This window comes from Oncorhynchus tshawytscha, unplaced genomic scaffold (assembly GCF_018296145.1).
Source record: "Oncorhynchus tshawytscha isolate Ot180627B unplaced genomic scaffold, Otsh_v2.0 Un_contig_2868_pilon_pilon, whole genome shotgun sequence".
NCBI lineage: Eukaryota > Metazoa > Chordata > Actinopteri > Salmoniformes > Salmonidae > Oncorhynchus > Oncorhynchus tshawytscha.
This window is the reverse complement of record NW_024609771.1, coordinates 350,127-375,000: the sequence shown is the minus strand read 5'-3', so window position 1 is coordinate 375,000 and position 24,874 is coordinate 350,127. Positions and strand designations below refer to the sequence as shown.

General features: G+C 39.6%; 1 protein-coding gene across 1 annotated transcript in view; it reads right to left on the bottom strand.

Moving 5' to 3' along the window:
- The window catches only part of LOC121845819 (protein sidekick-1-like), a gene marked incomplete at its 3' end in the record, with an annotated part of 173,512 nt that overhangs the window by 23,957 nt on the left and 124,681 nt on the right, over positions 1 to 24,874 (bottom strand). Inside the window, exons 2-4 of the mRNA XM_042317838.1 lie at positions 19,181 to 19,337; positions 9,627 to 9,733; positions 8,893 to 9,040 (exon numbers count right to left, since the gene is read on the bottom strand). Coding sequence (XP_042173772.1) covers positions 8,893 to 9,040; positions 9,627 to 9,733; positions 19,181 to 19,337 — 412 coding nt within the window. The remainder of the gene's footprint in view (positions 1 to 8,892; positions 9,041 to 9,626; positions 9,734 to 19,180; positions 19,338 to 24,874) is intronic.

Sequence of the window (24,874 nt, the reverse complement as noted above, 5' to 3'; positions counted from 1 at the left end):
GGTCTATCAGCATATCAGTACCCACTAGAGAACATTGCTGGTCTATCAGCATATCAGTACCCACTAGAGAACATTGCTGGTCTATCAGCATATCAGTACCCACTAGAGAACATTGCTGGTCTATCAGCATATCAGTACCCACTAGAGAACATTGCTGGTCTATCAGCATATCAGTACCCACTAGAGAACATTGCTGGTCTATCAGCATATCAGTACCCACTAGAGAACATTGCTGGTCTATCAGCATATCAGTACCCACTAGAGAACATTGCTGGTCTATCAGCATATCAGTACCCACTAGAGAACATTGCTGGTCTATCAGCATATCAGTACCCACTAGAGAACATTGCTGGTCTATCAGCATATCAGTACCAGTACCCACTAGAGAACATTGCTGGTCTATCAGCATATCAGTACCCACTAGAGAACATTGCTGGTCTATCAGCATATCAGTACCCACTAGAGAACATTGCTGGTCTATCAGCATATCAGTACCCACTAGAGAACATTGCTGGTCTATCAGCATATCAGTACCCACTAGAGAACATTGCTGGTCTATCAGCATATCAGTACCCACTAGAGAACATTGCTGGTCTATCAGCATATCAGTACCCACTAGAGAACATTGCTGGTCTTTCAGCATATCAGTACCCACTAGAGCATGGAGAACATTGCTGGTCTTTCAGCATATCAGTACCCACTAGAGAACATTGCTGGTCTATCAGCATATCAGTACCCACTAGAGAACATTGCTGGTCTATCAGCATATCAGTACCCATTGCTGGTCTATCAGCATATCAGTACCCACTAGAGAACATTGCTGGTCTATCAGCATATCAGTACCCACTAGAGAACATTGCTGGTCTATCAGCATATCAGTACCCACTAGAGAACATTGCTGGTCTATCAGCATATCAGTACCCACTAGAGAACATTGCTGGTCTATCAGCATATCAGTACCCACTAGAGAACATTGCTGGTCTATCAGCATATCAGTACCCACTAGAGAACATTGCTGGTCTATCAGCATATCAGTACCCACTAGAGAACATTGCTGGTCTATCAGCATATCAGTACCCACTAGAGAACATTGCTGGTCTATCAGCATATCAGTACCCACTAGAGAACATTGCTGGTCTATCAGCATATCAGTACCCACTAGAGAACATTGCTGGTCTATCAGCATATCAGTACCCACTAGAGAACATTGCTGGTCTATCAGCATATCAGTACCCACTAGAGAACATTGCTGGTCTATCAGTACCCACTAGAGAACATTGCTGGTCTATCAGCATATCTAGAGAACATTGCTGGTCTATCAGCATATCAGTACCCACTAGAGAACATTGCTGGTCTATCAGCATATCAGTACCCACTAGAGAACATTGCTGGTCTATCAGCATATCAGTACCCACTAGAGAACATTGCTGGTCTATCAGCATATCAGTACCCACTAGAGAACATTGCTGGTCTATCAGCATATCAGTACCCACTAGAGAACATTGCTGGTCATCCCCTTTAGCATATCAGTACCCACTAGAGAACATTGCTGGTCTATCAGCATATCAGTACCCACTAGAGAACATTGCTGGTCTATCCCCTTTAGCATATCAGTACCCACTAGAGAACATTGCTGGTCATCCCCTTTAGCATATCAGTACCCACTAGAGAACATTGCTGGTCTATCCCCTTTAGCATATCAGTACCCACTAGAGAACATTGCTGGTCTATCCCCTTTAGCATATCAGTACCCACTAGAGAACATTGCTGGTCTATCCATATCAGTACCCACTAGCATATCAGTACCCACTAGAGAACATTGCTGGTCATCCCCATTTAGCATATCAGTACCCACTAGAGAACATTGCTGGTCATCCCCTTTAGCATATCAGTACCCACTAGAGAACATTGCTGGTCATCCCCTTTAGCATATCAGTACCCACTAGAGAACATTGCTGGTCATCCCCTTTAGCATATCAGTACCCACTAGAGAACATTGCTGGTCATCCCCTTTAGCATATCAGTACCCACTAGAGAACATTGCTGGTCATCCCCTTTAGCATATCAGTACCCACTAGAGAACATTGCTGGTCATCCCCTTTAGCATATCAGTACCCACTAGAGAACATTGCTGGTCATCCCCTTTAGCATATCAGTACCCACTAGAGAACATTGCTGGTCATCCCCTTTAGCATATCAGTACCCACTAGAGAACATTGCTGGTCATCCCCTTTAGCATATCAGTACCCACTAGAGAACATTGCTGGTCATCCCCTTTAGCATATCAGTACCCACTAGAGAACATTGCTGGTCATCCCCTTTAGCATATCAGTACCCACTAGAGAACATTGCTGGTCATCTAGAGAACCCTTTAGCATATCAGTACCCACTAGAGAACATTGCTGGTCATAGCATATCAGTACCCACTAGAGAACATTGCTGGTCATCCCCTTTAGCATATCAGTACCCACTAGAGAACATTGCTGGTCATCCCCTTTAGCATATCAGTACCCACTAGAGAACATTGCTGGTCATCCCCTTTAGCATATCAGTACCCACTAGAGAACATTGCTGGTCATCCCCTTTAGCATATCAGTACCCACTAGAGAACATTGCTGGTCATCCCCTTTAGCATATCAGTACCCACTAGAGAACATTGCTGGTCATCCCCTTTAGCATATCAGTACCCACTAGAGAACATTGCTGGTCATCCCCTTTAGCATATCAGTACCCACTAGAGAACATTGCTGGTCATCCCCTTTAGCATATCAGTACCCACTAGAGAACATTGCTGGTCATCCCCTTTAGCATATCAGTACCCACTAGAGAACATTGCTGGTCATCCCCTTTAGCATATCAGTACCCACTAGAGAACATTGCTGGTCATCCCCTTTAGCATATCAGTACCCACTAGAGAACATTGCTGGTCATCCCCTTTAGCATATCAGTACCCACTAGAGAACATTGCTGGTCATCCCCTTTAGCATATCAGTACCCAATAGAGAACATTGCTGGTCATCCCCTTTAGCATATCAGTACCCACTAGAGAACATTGCTGGTCATCCCCTTTAGCATATCAGTACCCACTAGAGAACATTGCTGGTCATCCCCTTTAGCATATCAGTACCCAATAGAGAACATTGCTGGTCATCCCCTTTAGCATATCAGTACCCAATAGAGAACATTGCTGGTCATCCCCTTTAGCATATCAGTACCCACTAGAGAACATTGCTGGTCATCCCCTTTAGCATATCAGTACCCACTAGAGAACATTGCTGGTCATCCCCTTTAGCATATCAGTACCCACTAGAGAACATTGCTGGTCATCCCCTTTAGCATATCAGTACCCACTAGAGAACATTGCTGGTCATCCCCTTTAGCATATCAGTACCCACTAGAGAACATTGCTGGTCATCCCCTTTAGCATATCAGTACCCAATAGAGAACATTGCTGGTCATCCCCTTTAGCATATCAGTACCCAATAGAGAACATTGCTGGTCATCCCCTTTAGCATATCAGTACCCACTAGAGAACATTGCTGGTCATCCCCTTTAGCATATCAGTACCCAATAGAGAACATTGCTGGTCATCCCCTTTAGCATATCAGTACCCACTAGAGAACATTGCTGGTCATCTCCTTTAGCATATCAGTACCCAATAGAGAACATTGCTGGTCATCCCCTTTAGCATATCAGTACCCAATAGAGAACATTGCTGGTCATCCCCTTTAGCATATCAGTACCCAATAGAGAACATTGCTGGTCATCCCCTTTAGCATATCAGTACCCACTAGAGAACATTGCTGGTCATCCCCTTTAGCATATCAGTACCCAATAGAGAACATTGCTGGTCATCCCCTTTAGCATATCAGTACCCAATAGAGAACATTGCTGGTCATCCCCTTTAGCATATCAGTACCCAATAGAGAACATTGCTGGTCATCCCCTTTAGCATATCAGTACCCAATAGAGAACATTGCTGGTCATCCCCTTTAGCATATCAGTACCCACTAGAGAACATTGCTGGTCATCCCCTTTAGCATATCAGTACCCACTAGAGAACATTGCTGGTCATCCCCTTTAGCATATCAGTACCCACTAGAGAACATTGCTGGTCATCCCCTTTAGCATATCAGTACCCACTAGAGAACATTGCTGGTCATCCCCTTTAGCATATCAGTACCCAATAGAGAACATTGCTGGTCATCCCCTTTAGCATACACATCAGATGCATATCAACCTGCAAGGTGTGCAAACATGGTCTTGACAATGTTAGAATAGAGTTTGTATATTTCTATGTTTTGGTTGGTCAGGGTGTGAGCTGAGTGGGCATTCTATGTTTCATGTCTAGTGTGTCTATTTCTATGTCTGGCCTGATATGGTTCTCAATCAGAGGCAGGTGTTAGATCATTGTCTCAGTACCCATTGGGAAACCATTGCTGGTCAGCCAGCCTTTTCAGTGTGTTTGCCATATTGTTCCAGACTCTTGTTTGCCAGATAGGACTGTTTTGGTTTTCAGACTCTTTGATTTGTAGTGTTTGTATTGATTCGTGTTTTTATGTTTGTTTATTAAACATGGATCCGCAAGTCAGCCGCATTTTGGTCCGATCTCCTTCACCACAGAGAACAGAATCACCCACCACAACAGGACCAAGTCGTGGTAACAGGCAACAGCAGCAGGTGCAGCGTGACAAGACTGGACTTGGGAGATCCGAGAAGAGGACCCTGGTCCAGGGGAGTCCCTCCTGGTGCAGCAAGAGAAGGAATGGACATGGGAGGACGAACTGGATGGTGAAGGACCCTGGGCTCAGCCTGGAGAATATCGCCCCCCAAAGAAGAACTGGAGGCGGCGAAAGCTCAGACGCAGGTATGAGGAGGCAGCACAGGCGACTCTTCCAAGCCTGAGAGTCAGCCCCAAAAATGTATTGGGGGATCACAGGGAGTATGCTGCCAGAGACCTGTGCAAACTCCCTGTGCTTACTGGGGGCTAGAGAGACCGGGCAGGCACCGTGTTATGCAGTGGTGCGCACAGTGTCCCCAGATGCGCTAGCCAGGTGCGGTATATTCCAGCTCCGCGTATCAGCCAGACTTTGAGCCGTCGAGCCAAATGCCAGACCGGCTCTACAGATCTGGTCCCCAGACGTCTCCTTGGGCCGGCCACATGTCACCAGCCTTGCGCTCTGTCCCGATTCGCCTGCATAGCCCAGTGCGGGCTATTCCACCTCGCCGCACTGGCAGGGCGACCGAGAGCATTCAACCAGGTAAGGTTGGGCAGGCTCGCCTGCACGGTCCGGTCTATCCAGTACCACCTCCACACCCCAGCCCTCCGGTAGCAGCTCCCCGCACCAGGCTTCCTGTGCGTGTTCTCGGTCCAGTACCACCAGTACCAGCACCACGCATCAGGCCTACAATGCACCTCGCCTCTCCAGCGCTGCCAGAGCCTTCCTCCTCTCCTGCGCTGCCGGAGTCTCCCGCCTGTTTAGCGCTACCAGAGCCTTCCGCCTCTACAGCGTTGCCGGACTCCTGCCTGTTTAGCGCAGCCAGAGCTCCAGCCTGCATGGAGCAGCCAGAGCTGCCAGCCTGACATGGTTTAGCAGCCAGATTTCAGCCTTGCATGGAGCAGCCAGAGCTGCCAGCCATTCTATGGAGCAGCTAGAGCTGTCTATTTCTGCATGGAGCAGCCAGAGCTGGTTCTCAATCAGCCAGAGTGTTCTGCAGGAGCAGCCAGAGCTGTCAGTCTGCATGGAGCAGCCAGAGCTGTCTTCCAGCCAGAGCTGTCAGTCTTCATGGAGCAGCCAGACTGTCCAGTCCATGGAGCAGCCAGAGCCAGACTCTTCCAGATCCGCCGGAGTCAGCCAGACTGCATGGAGCAGCCGGAGAGACCAGTCTTCAGAGCTGCCAGTCTTCAAGATCCGCCAGTCTGCCAGAGCTTCCAGAGCTGCCAGTCAGCATGGAGCAGCCAGAGCTGCCAGTCTGCCAGGATCTGCCAGAGCTGCCAGTCAGCATGGAGCAGCCAGAGCTGCCAGTCAGCATGGAGCAGCCAGGCCCGCCAGTCAGCATGGAGCAGCCAGAGCCGCCAGTCAGTATGGAGCAGCCAGAGCCAGACTCTTCCAGATCCGCCAGTCAGCCAGACTCTTCCAGATCCGCCAGTCAGCCAGACTCTTCCAGATCCGCCAGTCAGCCAGACTCTTCCAGATCCGCCAGACTCTTCCAGATCCGCCAGACTCTTCCAGATCCGCCAGTCAGCCAGACTCTTCCAGATCCGCCAGTCAGCCAGACTCTTCCAGATCCGTCAGTCAGCCAGACTCTTCCAGATCTGCCAGACTCTTCCAGATCCGCCAGTCTGCCAGACTCTTCCAGATCCGCCAGTCAGCCAGACTCTTCCAGATCCGCCAGTCAGCCAGGATCTGCCAGAGCCTTCCTCCTCTCCTGTGCTGCCGGAGTCTGAAGATCCCCTCTGTCCCGAGCTGCCCCTCTGTCCCGAGCTCCCCCTCTGTCCCGAGCTGCCCCTCTGTCCCGAGCTGCCCCTCTGTCCCGTGTTATTAAGTAGGGTTGCCGTGGCTAAGAGGGCACGGAAGCGGACAAGGTGGGGGAAGACTACGGTGAAGTGGGGGCCACGTCCAGCACCAGAGCCGCCACCGTGGACAGATGCCCACCCAGACCCTCCCCTATAGGTTCAGGTTTTGCGGCCGGAGTCCGCACCTTTGGGGGGTTGGGGTACTGTCACACCCTGACCATAGTTTACTTTGTATATTTCTATGTTTTGGTTGGTCAGGGTGTGAACTGAGTGGGCATTCTATGTTTCATGTCTAGTTTGTCTATTTCTATGTCTGGCCTGATATGGTTCTCAATCAGAGGCAGGTGTTAGTCATTGTCTCTGATTGGGAACCATATTTAGGTAGCCTGGGTTTCACTGTGTGTTTGGGGGTGATTGTTCCTGTCTCTGTGTTTGCACCAGATAGGACTGTTTCGGTTTTCGTTACGTTCTTTGTTTTGTAGTTTTGTATTGATTCGTGTTTTTACGTTTGTTTATTAAACATGGATCGCAATCTACACGCCGCATTTTGGTCCGACTCTCACCACAAGAGAACTGTTACAATGAAGAAATATTTATGGAAATATATAAACTTTTCAAAATGAACGACAATAGTTTTTTGTTTTGACAGAGTGAAGGATGTGTTTAATATAATTCTACAAAGTCCAAGAAAAAAACAAGTCTATTTTGATTTCCCTTGGAACTAAAACATTACAGTCCAATTGATCAACTTTATTTGTACAGTTGATTAGCATCAGAGTTGTTGTAAGTGAATAAAGTCCCGTCACAGCGGAGCTAAAAGGTTACTAACTATATAATAAATGATATGTAGCTCAGGGCTCCAGCTAAGCATTTGGTTGGCTGACTTACAAGCTAAGAGCTTCTTGGTTACAGCAGAGACAATCAACCCCCTCTAGCTTCTTGATTACAGCAGAGACAATCAACTCCCTCTAGCTTCTTGGTTAAAGCAGAGACAATCAACTCCCTCTAGCTTCTTGGTTAAAGCAGAGACAATCAACTCCCTCTAGCTTCTTGGTTAAAGCAGAGACAATCAACTCCCTCTAGCTTCTTGGTTAAAGCAGAGACAATCAACTCCCTCTAGCTTCTTGGTTACAGCAGAGACAATCAACCCCCTCTAGCTTCTTGGTTAAAGCAGAGACAATCAACTCCCTCTAGCTTCTTGGTTAAATCAGAGACAATCAACTCCCTCTAGCTTCTTGGTTACAGCAGAGACAATCAGCAGAGACAACCCCTCTAGCTTCTTGGTTACAGCAGAGACAATCAATCCCCTCTAGCTTCTTGGTTAAAGCAGAGACAATCAACTCCCTCTAGCTTCTTGGTTAAAGCAGAGACAATCAACTCCCTCTAGCTTCTTGGTTACAGCAGAGACAATCAACTCCCTCTAGCTTCTTGGTTACAGCAGAGACAATCAACTCCCTCTAGCTTCTTGATTACAGCAGAGACAATCAACTCCCTCTAGCTTCTTGATTACAGCAGAGACAATAAACCCCCTCTAGCTTCTTGGTTACAGCAGAGACAATCAACTCCCTCTAGCTTCTTGGTTACAGCAGAGACAATCAACTCCCTCTAGCTTCTTGGTTAAAGCAGAGACAATCAACTCCCTCCTGGTGCGAGTAGCCTTTTGAGATAGTAGTATAACTGTATGAACTGGGTTGTCTGGCCTTGCAATGAAGTTATGTTGGCTTGCTGTTAGAATGTGGATACGGCCCAAACCCCTGCTACAAACAAGATGTTACTGAATCACAGACCAAAGAAACGTATGTTACATCCACTGTGTTTCAACCTCTGCAGGAGGTTTGACCCCAACCACTCCCTGCTGGAGGTTTGACCCCAACCACTCTCTGCAGGAGGTTTGACCCCAACCACTCCCTGCAGGAGGTTTGACCCCAACCACTCCCTGCAGGAGGTTTGACCCCAACCACTCCCTGCAGGAGATTTGACCCCAACCACTCCCTGCAGGAGGTTTGACCCCAACCACTCCCTGCAGGAGGTTTGACCCCAACCACTCCCTGCAGGAGGTTTGACCCCAACCACTCCCTGCAGGAGATTTGACCCCAACCACTCCCTGCAGGAGATTTGACCCCAACCACTCCCTGCAGGAGGTTTGACCCCAACCACTCCCTGCAGGAGGTTTGACCCCAACCACTCCCTGCAGGAGGTTTGACCCCAACCACTCCCTGCAGGAGATTTGACCCCAACCACAAAGTGTTGACCTCTGATTCTTCATCGAGTGAGTTATTTGTTTTTTAACCTGACTAACATGGTGAATAGAAAATGTTGACCATTATTTGAGCATTAACTAGAACATTGTGGTTTAAGTTAGCAGCGGCACTCACACTCTGTTGCTGGGGATTATCTTGTGACCGTCTCTGTACCAGGTGACCTGCGGTCTAGGGAAGCAGCTGACGGTTGGAGTGTTCAGGACCGCAGCTCGACCAACACTGACCGTACGACGCTGCTCTTCACCAGAAAAGTTACCCATGACTAGAGAGAGAGAGAACGAGGGACATTAGGGAGAGAAAGAGAGTGAAAGAGAGGGAGAGAGAGAACGAGGGACATTAGGGAGAGAAAGAGAGTGAAAGAGAGGGAGAGAGAGAACGAGGGACATTAGGGAGAGAAAGAGAGTGAAAGAGAGGGAGAGAGAACGAGTGACATTAGGGAGAGAAAGAGAGTGAAAGAGAGAGAGAGAGAGAGGGAGAGAGAGAGAGAGAGAGAGAGAGAGAGAGAGAGAGAGAGAGAGAGAGAGAGGGAGAGAGAGAGAGAGAGAGAGAGAGAGAGGGAGAGAGAGAGAGAGAGAGAGGGGGAGAGACAGAGAGAAAGAGGGAGGGAGATAATGAGAGATAGAGATAAAGAGAGAGAGAGAGGGAGATGGAGAGTGAGAGAGAGAGGGAGAGAGGGAGAGAGAGGGAGGGAGATAATGAGAGGGAGATAATGAGAGGGAGATGGGGAGAGAGAGAGAGAGAGAGAGGGAGGGAGATAATGAGAGGGAGATAGAGAAAGAGAGATGAAGAGAGAGAGAGATAAAGAGAGAGGGAGATAAAGAGAGAGGGAGAGGTGTGTGTGTACTTACAGGCGACCTGCACCTCAGCTCTCCTCTGTAACAGGGCTCCCATCCTGTTCCTGACCACACACTGATACAACCCAGCATCCGACCTCTGGACCTCTGGGATAACATACCTAGAGAGAGAGAGGACTGTGTGAAACACCACAGTGTCATTACCTCTGGGATAACATACCTGGAGAGAGAGAGGACTGTGTGAAATACCAGTGTGTCATTACCTCTGGGATAACATACCTAGAGAGAGAGAGGACTGGGTGAAACACCACAGTGTCATTACCTCTGGGATAACATACCTAGAGAGAGAGAGGGCTGTGTGAACACCACAGTGTCATTACCTCTGGGATAACATACCTAGAGAGAGAGAGGACTGGGTGAAACACCACAGTGTGTCATTACCTCTGGGATAACATACCTAGAGAGAGAGAGGACTGGGTGAAACACCACAGTGTGTCATTACCTCTGGGATAACATACCTAGAGAGAGAGAGGACTGGGTGAAACACCACAGTGTGTCATTACCTCTGGGATAACATACCTAGAGAGAGAGAGGACTGGGTGAAACACCACAGTGTGTCATTACCTCTGGGATAACATACCTAGAGAGAGAGAGGACTGGGTGAAACACCACAGTGTGTCATTACCTCTGGGATAACATACCACGTTTCCCATGCCAATAAAGCCCTTGAATTGAATGGAACTGAATTGAGAGAGAGAGAAAAATGGGTGAAACAGACTGGAAGGATGATGTGACCTTGGAGGAGACAGACACAGAGAGAAAGAGAAAGAGAAGAGAGAAAGAGAAGAGAGGAAGAGGAGAGAGGAAGAGGGGAGAATGTGTGAACTGTACTCCTAAAGAGGGACAGATGGGGAGGCGGAGGTGTGTACGTGTGTGTGTGTCTACTGCCCGATGCCAGGTTGCCCATTAAAACCCCATTACACCCAACCTGGATGAAACACAAAACACACACCAACAAAAACACACACCAACAAACACACACACCAACAAACACACACACACCAACAAACACACACACACACACACACACCAACAAACACACACACACACACACACACACCAACAAACACACACACACACAAACACCAACAAACACACACAAACAAACACACACAAACAAACACACACACACACCAACACACACACACACACACAGCCAAATATTCCAGCCAGCGTGTCCTTGTGATGTTGTCAACAACAGACACAGTGACGTATCAGCTTCAGACTGGAGCATCACTAGAGAAACAATCATTACAACCATTACAATCATTACAATCATTACAATCATTACAACCATTACAACCATTACAACCATTACAATCATTACAACCATTACAACCATTACAACCATTACAACCATTACAACCATTACAATCATTACAACCATTACAATCATTACAACCATTACAACCATTACATTACAACCATTACAACCATTACAATCATTACAACCATTACAACCATTACAATCATTACAATCATTACAACCATTACAACCATTACAATCATTACAACCATTACACTGCTGTTGAAATGGGCTTTTTGTTGTGGCCATACGTTCACACATTGTCAATTCTATCCTAACATTATCTAACTAACTCTAGTCTAACATTATCTAACTGACTCTATTCTAACATTATCTAACTAACTCTATCCTAACATTGTCTAACTAACTCTATTCTAACATTATCTAACTAACTCTATTCTAACATTGTCAAACTAACTCTATTCTAACATTGTCTACTAACTCTATTCTAACATTGTCTAACAAACTCTATCCTAACCTTGTCTAACTGGGCTGTTGTGACAATATGCCCAAACATTGTCAATTATATCCTAAAACTGTCTAACTTACTATGCTAACATTGTCAAACTAACTCTTTTCTAACATTGTCTAACAAACTCTATCCTAACATTGTCTAACTAACTCTATGCTAACATTGTCAAACTAACTCTATCCTAACATTGTCAAACTAACTCTATCCTAACATTGTCAAACTAAATCTATTCTATCATTGTCAAACTAACATTGTTATAATATTGTCAAACTAACTCTATTCTAACATTGTCAAACTAACTCTATTCTAACATTGTCAAACTAACTATTCTAACATTGTCAAACTAACATAGTCATAATATTGTCAAACTAACTATATTTTAACATTGGCAAACTAACTCTATCCTAACATTGTCAAACTAAATCTATTCTATCATTGTCAAACTAACATAGTTATAATATTGTCAAACTAACTCTATTCTAACATTGTCAAACTAACTCTATCCTAACATTGTCAAACTAACTCTATTCTAACATTGTCAAACTAACATAGTCATAATATTGTCAAACTAACTCTATTTTAACATTGTCAAACTAACTCTATCCTATCATTGTCTAACTAACTCTATCCTAACATTGTCTAACTAACTCTATCCTAACATTGTCAAACTAACTCTATCCTAACATCGTCTAACTAACTCTATTCTAACATTGTCAAACTAACTCTATTCTAACATTGTCAAACTAACTATATTCTAACATTGTCTAACTAACTCTATCCTAACATTGTCTAACTAACTCTATGCTAACATTGTCAAACTAACTCTATCCTAACATTGTCAAACTAACTCTATCCTAACATTGTCAAACTAACTCTATTCTATCATTGTCAAACTAACATAGTTATAATATTGTCAAACTAACTCCATTCTAACATTGTCAAACTAACATAGTCATAACATTGTCAAACTAACTCTATTCTAACATTATCAAACTAACTCTATTCTAACATTGTCAAACAAACATAGTCATAATATTGTCAAACTAACTATATTTTAACATTGTCAAACTAACTCTATCCTGACATTGTCAAACTAACTCTATCCTAACATTGTCAAACTAACTCTATTCTAACATTGTCAAACAAACATAGTCATAATATTGTCAAACTAACTATATTTTAACATTGTCAAACTAACTCTATCCTAACATTGTCTAACTAACTCTATCCTAACATTGTCAAACTAACTCTATCCTAACATTTTCAAACTAACTCTATCCTAACATTGTCAAACTAACTCTATTCTATCATTGTCAAACTAACACAGTTGTAATATTGTCAAACTAACTCTATTCTAACATTTTCAAACTAACATAGTCATAACATTGTCAAACTAACTCTATTCTAACATTGTCAAACTAACATAGTCATAACATTGTCAAACTAACTCTATTCTAACATTATCAAACTAACTCTACCCTAACATTGTCAAACTAACTCTATTCTAACATTGTCAAACTAACTCTATCCTAACATTGTCAAACTAACATAGTCATAACATTGTCAAACTAACTCTATTCTAACATTATCAGACTAACTCTATCCTATCATTGTCAAACTAACTCTATTCTAACATTGTCAAACTAACTCTATCCTAACATTGTCAAACTAACATAGTCATAACATTGTCAAACTAACATAGTCATAACATTGTCAAACTAACATAGTCATAACATTGTCAAACTAACATAGTCATAACATTGTCAAACTAACTCTATTCTAACATTGTCAAACTAACATAGTCATAACATTGTCAAACTAACATAGTCATAACATTGTTAAACTAACATAGTCATAACATTGTCAAACTAACTCTATTCTAACATTGTCAAACTAACATAGTCATAACATTGTTAAACTAACATAGTCATAACATTGTTAAACTAACATAGTCATAACATTGTCAAACTAACATAGTCATAACATTGTCAAACTAACATAGTCATAACATTGTCAAACTAACATAGTCATAACATTGTCAAACTAACTCTATTCTAACATTGTCAAACTAACATAGTCATAACATTGTCAAACTAACATAGTCATAACATTGTTAAACTAACATAGTCATAACATTGTCAAACTAACTCTATTCTAACATTGTCAAACTAACTCTATTCTAACATTGTCAAACTAACTCTATTCTAACATTGTCAAACTAACATAGTCATAACATTGTCAAACTAACTAGTCATAGTCAAACTAACATTGTCAAACTAACATAGTCATAACATTGTCAAACTAACTCTATTCTAACATTGTCAAACTAACATAGTCATAACATTGTCAAACTAACTCTATTCTAACATTGTCAAACTAACATAGTCATAACATTGTCAAACTAACATAGTCATAACATTGTCAAACTAACTCTATTCTAACATTGTCAAACTAACATAGTCATAACATTGTCAAACTAACATAGTCATAACATTGTTAAACTAACATAGTCATAACATTGTCAAACTAACTCTATTCTAACATTGTCAAACTAACTCTATTCTAACATTGTCAAACTAACTCTATTCTAACATTGTCAAACTAACATAGTCATAACATTGTCAAACTAACTCTATTCTAACATTGTCAAACTAACATAGTCATAACATTGTCAAACTAACATAGTCATAACATTGTTAAACTAACATAGTCATAACATTGTTAAACTAACATAGTCATAACATTGTCAAACTAACTCTATTCTAACATTGTCAAACTAACATAGTCATAACATTGTCAAACTAACATAGTCATAACATTGTTAAACTAACATAGTCATAACATTGTCAAACTAACTCTATTCTAACATTGTCAAACTAACTCTATTCTAACATTGTCAAACTAACTCTATTCTAACATTGTCAAACTAACTCTATTCTAACATTGTCAAACTAACTCTATTCTAACATTGTCAAACTAACATAGTCATAACATTGTCAAACTAACGTAGTCATAACATTGTCAAACTAACTCTATTCTAACATTGTCAAACTAACATAGTCATGACATTGTCAAACTAACATAGTCATAATATTTTGTGATGATAATACACCCAGCGTCGTTGTGTTGTTGTTGTTCTAACGTCCGATGCAGAATACCACTTGTCATCTCAATCAATACATGGCTACAAACTGCTGGGTCCCCCGCAGAAACAGAGAGAAAGGGTCTGTGCGCATTCTCTTTCCATCTCTCGCTCTCTCAAATTCAAATTCAAATTCAAGCTGCTTTTTGGCATGAAAAACATTGTGTCAATATTTCCAAAGCAACAATGTATACAATATACATTGTAACAAAATTATAAATGCAAATAATAATATAAAATGGTAGTAAATAATAATACAAAATTAACTACAAAAATAATAACAATAAAATAGTAACAGTCAATAGTATAATAGTATACAAATTATGGAAAATGAAACTATAACTAACTTATAACTAAATAACAGTCATCTTCTCCTTTATATCAGTACTACAACTACAATCATCATTACTACGACTACTACTACCATCACTAAACTGTTATCACTACCATTACCACCCATATTTGGAATGATAAACATCTCTCTCTCTCTCTCTCTCTCTCTCTCTGTGTCTCTCTCTCTCTCCCCATCTCTCTCGCTCTCTCCCTCTTCCCTCTCTCTCCCTCTTCCCTCCCTCTTCTCTCTCTCCATCTCTCCATCTCTCTCTCTCATTGTATGTATGTTCCATACTCTATGGGTGATTGATGTAAAAAGCAGTAATGTATCACAGCACGGTTGGAGCGAGGGAAGCTTAGTCAACAACACCCAGACCTCGTGGTGGTCCTATCGAACCCCCAGCCCTCCTGTAGTGTAAATGAGAGAGGGAAGCTTAGTCAACAAAACCCAGACATCGTGGTGGTCCTATCGAACCCCCAGCCCTCCTGTAGTGTAAATGAGAGAGGGAAGCTTAGTCAACAAAACCCAGACATCGTGGTGGTCCTATCGAACCCCCAGCCCTCCTGTAGTGTAAATGAGAGAGGGAAGCTTAGTCAACAGCACCCAGACCTCGTGGTGGTCCTATCGAACCCCCAGCCCTCCTGTAGTGTAAATGAGAGAGGGAAGCTTAGTCAATAGCACCCAGACCTGGTGTTGGTCCTATCAAACCCCCAGCCCTCCTGTAGTGTAAATGAGAGAGGGAAGCTTAGTCAACAACACCCAGACCTGGTGTTGGTCCTATCAAACCCCCAGCCCTCCTGTAGTGTAAATGAGAGAGGGAAGCTTAGTCAACAGCACCCAGACCTCGTGGTCCTATCGAACCCCCAACCCTCCTGTAGTGTAAATGAGAGAGGGAAGCTTAGTCAACAACACCCAGACCTGGTGTTGGTCCTATCGAACCCCCAGCCCTCCTGTAGTGTAAATGAGAGAGGGAAGCTTAGTCAACAGCACCCAGACCTGGTGTTGGTCTTTTAACACATCGTCTCGTCTCATGTCAACACTCCAGAGATAAAAGCTCAGAGTGTGTGAGAGCTGAGACAGACAGGAGAGTGTTCACACATATATATATATATTATTATACATTCCACAACACATTATATGTAGAGAAATATCTTCATCTATATATTATTATCTGATCGATCATGCATACCCCTCTGGGGAGAGAGGGGAAGACAGGAGGATGGAGAGAACAGGATGGGTGCTGACTGCTGATATACACACTACCACAGAGATCAGATAAAAGTTGCTCTCAGGTTTTCAAGTTAGGAAAATAAAGTATGAAAAAGACATTGACGGGGAGAGAGAGGTATATTATATATAGGTATATTATATATAGGTATATCTATAGAGTGGTATATTATATATAGGTATATTATATATAGGTATATCTATAGAGAAAGGTATATTATATATAGATGTATTATATATAGGTATATTATATGTAGGTATATTATATATAGGTATATTATAAATAGGTATATCTATAGAGAGGTATATTATATATAGGTATATTATATATAGGTATATTATATATAGGTATATTATATATAGGTATATTATATATAGGTATATTATATATAGGTATATCTATAGAGAAAGGTATATTATATATAGGTATATTATATATAGGTATATAATATATAGGTATATTATATATAGGTATATTATATATAGGTATATTATATATAGGTATATTATATATAGGTATATTATGTATAGGTATATTATATATAGGTATATTATGTATAGGTATATTATGTATAGGTATATTATGTATAGGTATATTATATAGGTATATTATATATAGGTATATTATATGTAGGTATATCTATAGAGAGGTATATTATATATAGGTATATTATATATAGGTATATTATATATAGGTATATTATATATAGGTATATTATATATAGGTATATTATATATAGGTATATTATATATAGGTATATTATGTATAGGTATATTATGTATAGGTATATTATATATAGGTATATTATATATAGGTATATTATATATAGGTATATTATATATAGGTATATTATATAGGTATATTATATATAGGTATATTATATATAGGTATATATTATATATAGGTATATTATATATAGGTATATTATGTATAGGTATATTATGTATAGGTATATTATGTATAGGTATATTATGTATAGGTATATTATATATAGGTATATTATATATAGGTATATTATATATAGGTATATTATATATAGGTATATTATATATAGGTATATTATATATAGGTATATTATATATAGGTATATTATATATAGGTATATAATATATAGGTATATTATATATAGGTATATTATATATAGGTATATTATATATAGGTATATTATATATAGGTATATTATGTATAGGTATATTATATATAGGTATATTATGTATAGGTATATTATGTATAGGTATATTATGTATAGGTATATTATGTATAGGTATATTATATAGGTATATTATATATAGGTATATTATATGTAGGTATATCTATAGAGAGGTATATTATATATAGGTATATTATATATAGGTATATCTATAGAGAGGTATATTATATATAGGTATATTATATATAGGTATATTATATATAGGTATATTATATATAGGTATATCTATAGAGAGGTATATTATATATAGGTATATTATATATAGGTATATTATATATAGGTATATCTATAGAGAGGTATATTATATATAGGTATATCTATAGAGAGGTATATTATATATAGGTATATCTATAGAGAGGTATATTATATATAGGTATATTATATATAGGTATATTATGTATAGGTATATCTATAGAGAGGTATATTATATATAGGTATATTATATATAGGTATATTATGTATAGGTATATCTATAGAGAGGTATATTATATATAGGTATATTATATATAGGTATATTATGTATAGGTATATTATATATAGGTATATTATGTATAGGTATATCTATAGAGAGGTATATTATATATAGGTATATTATATATAGGTATATTATATATAGGTATATTATATATAGGTATATTATATATAGGTATATTATGTATAGGTATATTATATAGAGAGGTATATTATATATAGGTATATTATGTATAGGTATATTATATATAGGTATATTATATATAGGTATATTATATATAGGTATATTATATATAGGTATATCTATAGAGAGGTATATTATATATAGGTATATCTATAGAGAGGTATATTATATATAGGTATATTATATATAGGTATATTATGTATAGGTATATCTATAGAGAGGTATATTATATATAGGTATATTATATATAGGTATATCTATAGAGAGGTATATTATATATAGGTATATTATATATAGGTATATTATATATAGGTATATTATATATAGGTATATCTATAGAGAGGTATATTATATATAGGTATATCTATAGAGAGGTATATTATATATAGGTATATCTATAGAGAGGTATATTATATATAGGTATATTATATATAGGTATATTATATATAGGTATATTATATATAGGTATATTATATAGAGAGGTATATTATATATAGGTATATTATATATAGGTATATTATGTATAGGTATATTATATATAGGTATATTATATATAGGTATATTATATAGAGAGGTATATTATATATAGGTATATTATATATAGGTATATTATATATAGGTATATTATATATAGGTATATTATATATAGGTATATTATATATAGGTATATTATAAATAGGTATATCTATAGAGAGGTATATTATATATAGGTATATCTATAGAGAAAGGTATATTATATATAGGTATATTATATATAGGTATATTATATATAGGTATATTATATATAGGTATATTATATATAGGTATATTATATATAGGTATATTATATATAGGTATATTATATATAGGTATATTATATAGGTATATTATGTATAGGTATATTATATATAGGTATATTATATATAGGTATATTATATATAGGTATATTATATATAGGTATATTATATATAGGTATATCTATAGAGAGAGGTATATTATATATCGCTATATTTAGAGAGAGATGTATATATATTTAAGGTATATTTCTGTGTACAGTGGAGAGAAGCAGGTAGAGAGGTACAGTATATTATATAAGGTATATTATATTTAGGTATATCTACATCTGTAGTGGAGCGAAGCAGGTAGAGAGGTACAGTATATTATATAAGGTATATATAAAGAGAGAGGTACATTATGTAAGGTATATTTAAGGTATATTTACGTGTATAGTGGAGAGAAGTGTGTGATATCTGTGTTGTTGAGGATCCATCGGTACTGTAGAGGCCAGGAGCCTTCAGCCAGACAGGTCAGTACCAGCCTGTTACCCTCTAGATGGGTCTGGACCTGGCCCGGAGACACACGGAAATATGGAGCTACATCTGGAGGAGGAGAAGAGGGGGAGGAGGGGAGACGGGAGGAGAGAAGAGGAGAGAATAAATATTTAATTCAACTTTAATTTATAATCATTTATAATAATAATGAATAATCATTTATAATAAATTATAATCATTTATAAGTCAAAACATGGACATGAAACAGGTTATATGTACAGTGTCTTCAGAAAGCGTTCCCACCACCTTCTTCCACATTTTGTTGTGTCACACCCTAAAATAAAAATGTCTTCATGTTATTTTTTATATCTCACTCATCTACACACAAGAGTTGCCAGTTGGGTGAATAAAATACTCCCTGACTTTTTCACATCCAATCAGTTTTCCATGTTGATTCAATGTCATCACGGTTTGGGTTGCCCGGGGGTGTGTGTGTGTGTGTGTGTGTGTGTGTGTGTGTGTGTGTACAGGGGTTACATGAGGAGAGGTTTCAGTGCAACTATTGTTTGTACAAACAAAAACACACTCAGTGGTCTGGAAGGACAAGAAGTCCTTTAAGTTACGGCTAGCGGAACGTTTCGACAACATCCGGTGAAACTGCGGAGCGCGAAATTCAAATGAAATTACTATAAATATTTAACTTTTCATGAAATCACAAGTGCAATACATCAAAATAAAGCTGAACGCGTTTTAATCAGATTGGAAAAAGGCTTTATGGCGAAAGCAAACCAAGCGGGGGACATCATCATACAAATGGGTTAGGGTCAAATGCAAAACAAAACATTTTCAACCCGGGAGGTGCGACACGAAAGTCCGAAATAACGAAATAAGAGTGCTGATAGAGAGTGTTGATAGATAGTGTTGATAGATAGTGTTGATAGATAGTGTTGATAGATAGTGTTGATAGATAGTGTTGATGGATAGTGCTGATAGAGAGTGTTGATAGATAGTGTTGATAGATAGTGTTGATGGATAGTGCTGATAGATAGTGTTGATGGATAGTGCTGATAGAGAGTGTTGATGGATAGTGTTGATAGATAGTGTTGATAGTGTTGATAGATAGTGTTGATAGATAGTGTTGATAGATAGTGCTGATAGATAGTGTTGATGGATAGTGTTGATGGAGAGTGTTGATGGATAGTGTTGATGGATAGTGTTGATGGATAGTGCTGATAGATAGTGCTGATAGATAGTGTTGATAGATAGTGTTGATGGATAGTGTTGATGGATAGTGCTGATAGATAGTGCTAATAGATAGTGTTGATGGATAGTGCTGATAGAGAGTGCTGATAGAGAGTGTTGATGGATAGTGCTGATAGATAGTGCTGATAGATAGTGTTGATGGATAGTGCTGATAGAGAGTGCTGATAGAGAGTGTTGATGGATAGTGCTGATAGATAGTGCTGATAGATAGTGCTGATAGATAGTGCTGATAGATAGTGTTGATGGATAGTGCTGATAGATAGTGCTGATAGATAGTGCTGATAGATAGTGCTGATAGATAGTGCCGATAGATAGTGCCGATAGATAGTGCCGATAGATAGTGCCGATAGATAGTGCCGATAGATAGTGCCGATAGATAGTGCCGATAGATAGTGCCGATAGATAGTACCGATAGATAGTGCCGATAGATAGTGCCGATAGATAGTGCCGATAGATAGTACTGATAGATTGATAGTACTGATAGATTGATAGTACTGATAGATAGTGCTGATAGATGGTGCCGATAGATGGTGCCGATAGATAGTGCCGATAGATAGTGCCGATAGATAGTGCCGATAGATAGTGCCGATAGATAGTGCCGATAGATAGTGCCGATAGATAGTACCGATAGATAGTGCTGATAGATAGTGCTGATAGATAGTGCTGATAGATAGTACTGATAGATTGATAGTACTGATAGATTGATAGTACTGATAGATAGTGCTGATAGATAGTGCTGATAGATAGTGCTGATAGATAGTACTGATAGATAGTGCTGATAGATAGTGCTGATAGATAGTGCTGATAGATAGTGCTGATAGATAGTGCTGATAGATAGTGCTGATAGATAGTGCTGATAGATAGTATAGTGCTGATAGATAGTGCTGATAGATAGTGCTGATAGATAGTGCTGATAGATAGTGCTGATAGATAGTGCTGATAGATAGTGCAGAAGGATAGTGCTGATAGATAGTGTTGATAGATAGTGCTGATAGATAGTGCTGATAGATTGTGCAGATAGATAGTGCTGATAGATAGATAGATAGTGCTGATAGATAGTGCTGATAGATAGTGCTGATAGATAGTGCTGATAGATAGTGCTGATAGATAGTGCTGATAGATAGTGCTGATAGATAGTGCTGATAGATAGTGATAGTGATAGATAGTGCTGATAGATAGTGCTTAGATAGATAGTAGATAGTGCTGATAGATAGTGCTGATAGATAGTACTGATAGATAGTACTGATAGATAGTGCTGATAGATAGTAGTGCTGATAGATAGTGCTGATAGATAGTGCTGATAGATAGTGCTGATAGATAGTGCTGATAGATAGTGCTAATAGATAATGCTGATAGATAGTGCTGATAGATAGTGCTGATAGATAGTGCTGATAGATAGTGCTGATAGATAGTGCTGATAGATAGTGCTGATAGATAGTGCTGATAGATAGTGCTGATAGATAGTGCTGATGGAGAAATAATGGTGGAAACATATAACAACAATAGGTTTAGAGTCAAGGACATGTTCTGGGTCATTCCAGAGGAACACGTAGGCCTAAAGCCTATTTTCAAAAACAGAGGGGTCTATGACCAGCACAACCCTTAATGTTGTTTATCTTATCCCAGACCTTAACTTTACCAGAATGAATACCTGAATACCCTTTTAATAGTGATTTCCAAATGTCACTTTTTCCCTCAGACATTCTGGTCATATTCCCCTCCTCCTGTATTAATGCTCTATTATAGATCTCAGCTGTCACACGCACACACACACACACACACACACACACACACACACACACACACACACACACACACACACACACACACACACACACTATAATAACACACACACACTATAATAACACACACACACACACAGACCGAGACATGCTGTACCCTGTCCTCTTCTATCTCAGTGGATCATTCATCCTCCTGCTTTACACCTCCTGTCCTGTCCTCCTCTCTCTCTTCTATCTCAGTGGATCATTCACACTCCTGCCTTACACCTCCTGTCCTGTCCTCTTCTCTCTATTCTATCTCAGTGGATCATTCACCCTCCTGCCTTACACCTCCTGTCCTGTCCTCCTCTCTCTCTTCTATCTCAGTGGATCATCCACCCTCCTGCCTTACACCTCCTGTCCTCCTCTCTCTTCTATCTCAGTGGATCATCCACCCTCCTGCCTTACACCTCCTGTCCTCCTCTCTCTTCTATCTCAGTGGATCATTCACCCTCCTGCCTTACACCTCCTGTCCTGTCCTCCTCTCTCTCTTCTATCTCAGTGGATCATTCCCCCTCCTGCCTTACACCTCCTGTCCTCTTCCCTCTCTCTTCTATCTCAGTGGGTCATTCATCCTCCTGCCTTACACCTCGTGTCCTGTCCTCCTCTCTCTCTTCTATCTCAGTGGATCATTCATCCTCCTGCCTTACACCTCCTGTCCTGTCCTCCTCTCTCTCTTCTATCTCAGTGGATCATTCACCCTCCTGCTTTACACCTCCTGTCCTCTTCTCTCTCTTCTTTTTAGAAAAACCACATAGCTGTATTCCTCTCTCTCTCTCTCTCTCTCTCTCTCTCTCTCTCTCTCTCTCTCTCTCTATCTGTCATCTCTCTCTCATCTCTATCTGTCATCTCTCTCTTTCTCTCTCTCTGTCATCTCTTTCTCTATCTCTCTCTCTGTCATCTCTCTCAATTCAATTCAATTCAAGGGGCTTTATTGGCATGGGAAACATGTGTTAACATTGCCAAAGCAAGTGAGGTAGACAATATATAAAGTGAATATATAAAGTGAAAAACAATAAAAATTAACAGTAAACATTACACATACAGAAGTTTCAAAACAATAAAGACATTACAAATGTCATATTATATATATACAGTGTTTTAACAATGTACAAATGGTTAAAGGACACAAGATAAAATAAATAAGCATAAATATGGGTTGTATTTACAATGGTGTTTGTTCTTCACTGTTGCCCTTTTCTCGTGGCAACAGGTCACAAATCTTGCTGCTGTGATGGCACACTGAGGAATTTCACCCAGTAGATATGGGAGTTTATCAAAATTGGATTTGTTTTCGAATTCTTTGTGGATCTGTGTAATCTGAGGGAAACATGTCTCTCTAATATGGTCATACATTGGGCAGGAGGTTAGGAAGTGCAGCTCAGTTTCCACCTCATTTTGTGGGCAGTGAGCACATAGCCTGTCTTCTCTTGAGAGCCATGTCTGCCTACGGCGGCCTTTCTTAATAGCAAGGCTATGCTCACTGAGTCTGTACATAGTCAAAACTTTCCTTAATTTTGGGTCAGTCACAGTGGTCAGGTATTCTGCCGCTGTGTACTCTCTGTGTAGGGCCAAATAGCATTCTAGTTTGCTCTGTTTTTTTGTTAATTCTTTCCAATGTGTCAAGTAATTATCTTTTTGATAGATAGTGCTGATAGATAGTGCTGATAGATAGTGCATCAACAATTACAAAGAAATGTGGTGGCTGGATCTTCTTCTGTATATTTTTTTTATCCATGAGCAGTTTTAAGATTTCTTCTTTAAACGTAAATGGGGCAAGAGATGTTAAAAAAAGAGCCATGGTGTATGAGTTAATTAGGGGAAAGGGAAGTGACATAATATTTCTACAAGAAACGCATAGTAATTTGGAAAATGAAGTTATGTGGCAACAGGAGGGGGGGGGACAGTGGTGTGTAGTCATAAAAACTCAAAAAGTGGGGGTGTGGTTATCTTGTTCTCAAAAGGGTTTTTGCCGTTGTCATATGAGGTTGAAGAGGTAGTTGAGGGGAGGTTATTAAAAGTTAGAGCAAGGTATGAAAACATCACTATGTGTCTGATAAATGTATATGCCCCAGTGGTGACAGTTGAGAGGGTGTTTTTTAGAGACACTATCAAATACCATTGAGAAATGTAACAAAGAAGATTATTTGTTTATTGCTGGGGATTTTAACTGCACAGTTAGCGATTTAGATAGAAATCACCAAGAACCTCATATAGCCTCAAGGATGTTTTTAAAACGCCTCATTGTAACAAATGAATTGTGTGATATTTGGCGGAGTCAACATGGAGGAACAAGGCAGTACACCTGGGCGCATGTGAGAGAGAACATCATCTCTATGGCCAGGTTAGATAGGTTTTATGTTTTTGAGCATCAATCTCAGGTTTGTAAATCAAGTGTGATAACTCCAGTGGGATTTTCTGACCATTGTTTAATAACAGAGGTGGTGTTCATTAACGATGTAAAACCCAAAAGCGCATACTGGCATTTTAATATAACTTTATTGAGTGATGCTCACTTCAGGAACTGTTTCAGTTTGTTTTGGGAGAGGTGGAGGTCTCAAAAGGCCAGTTTTGTATCCATTCAACAGTGGTGGGATATAG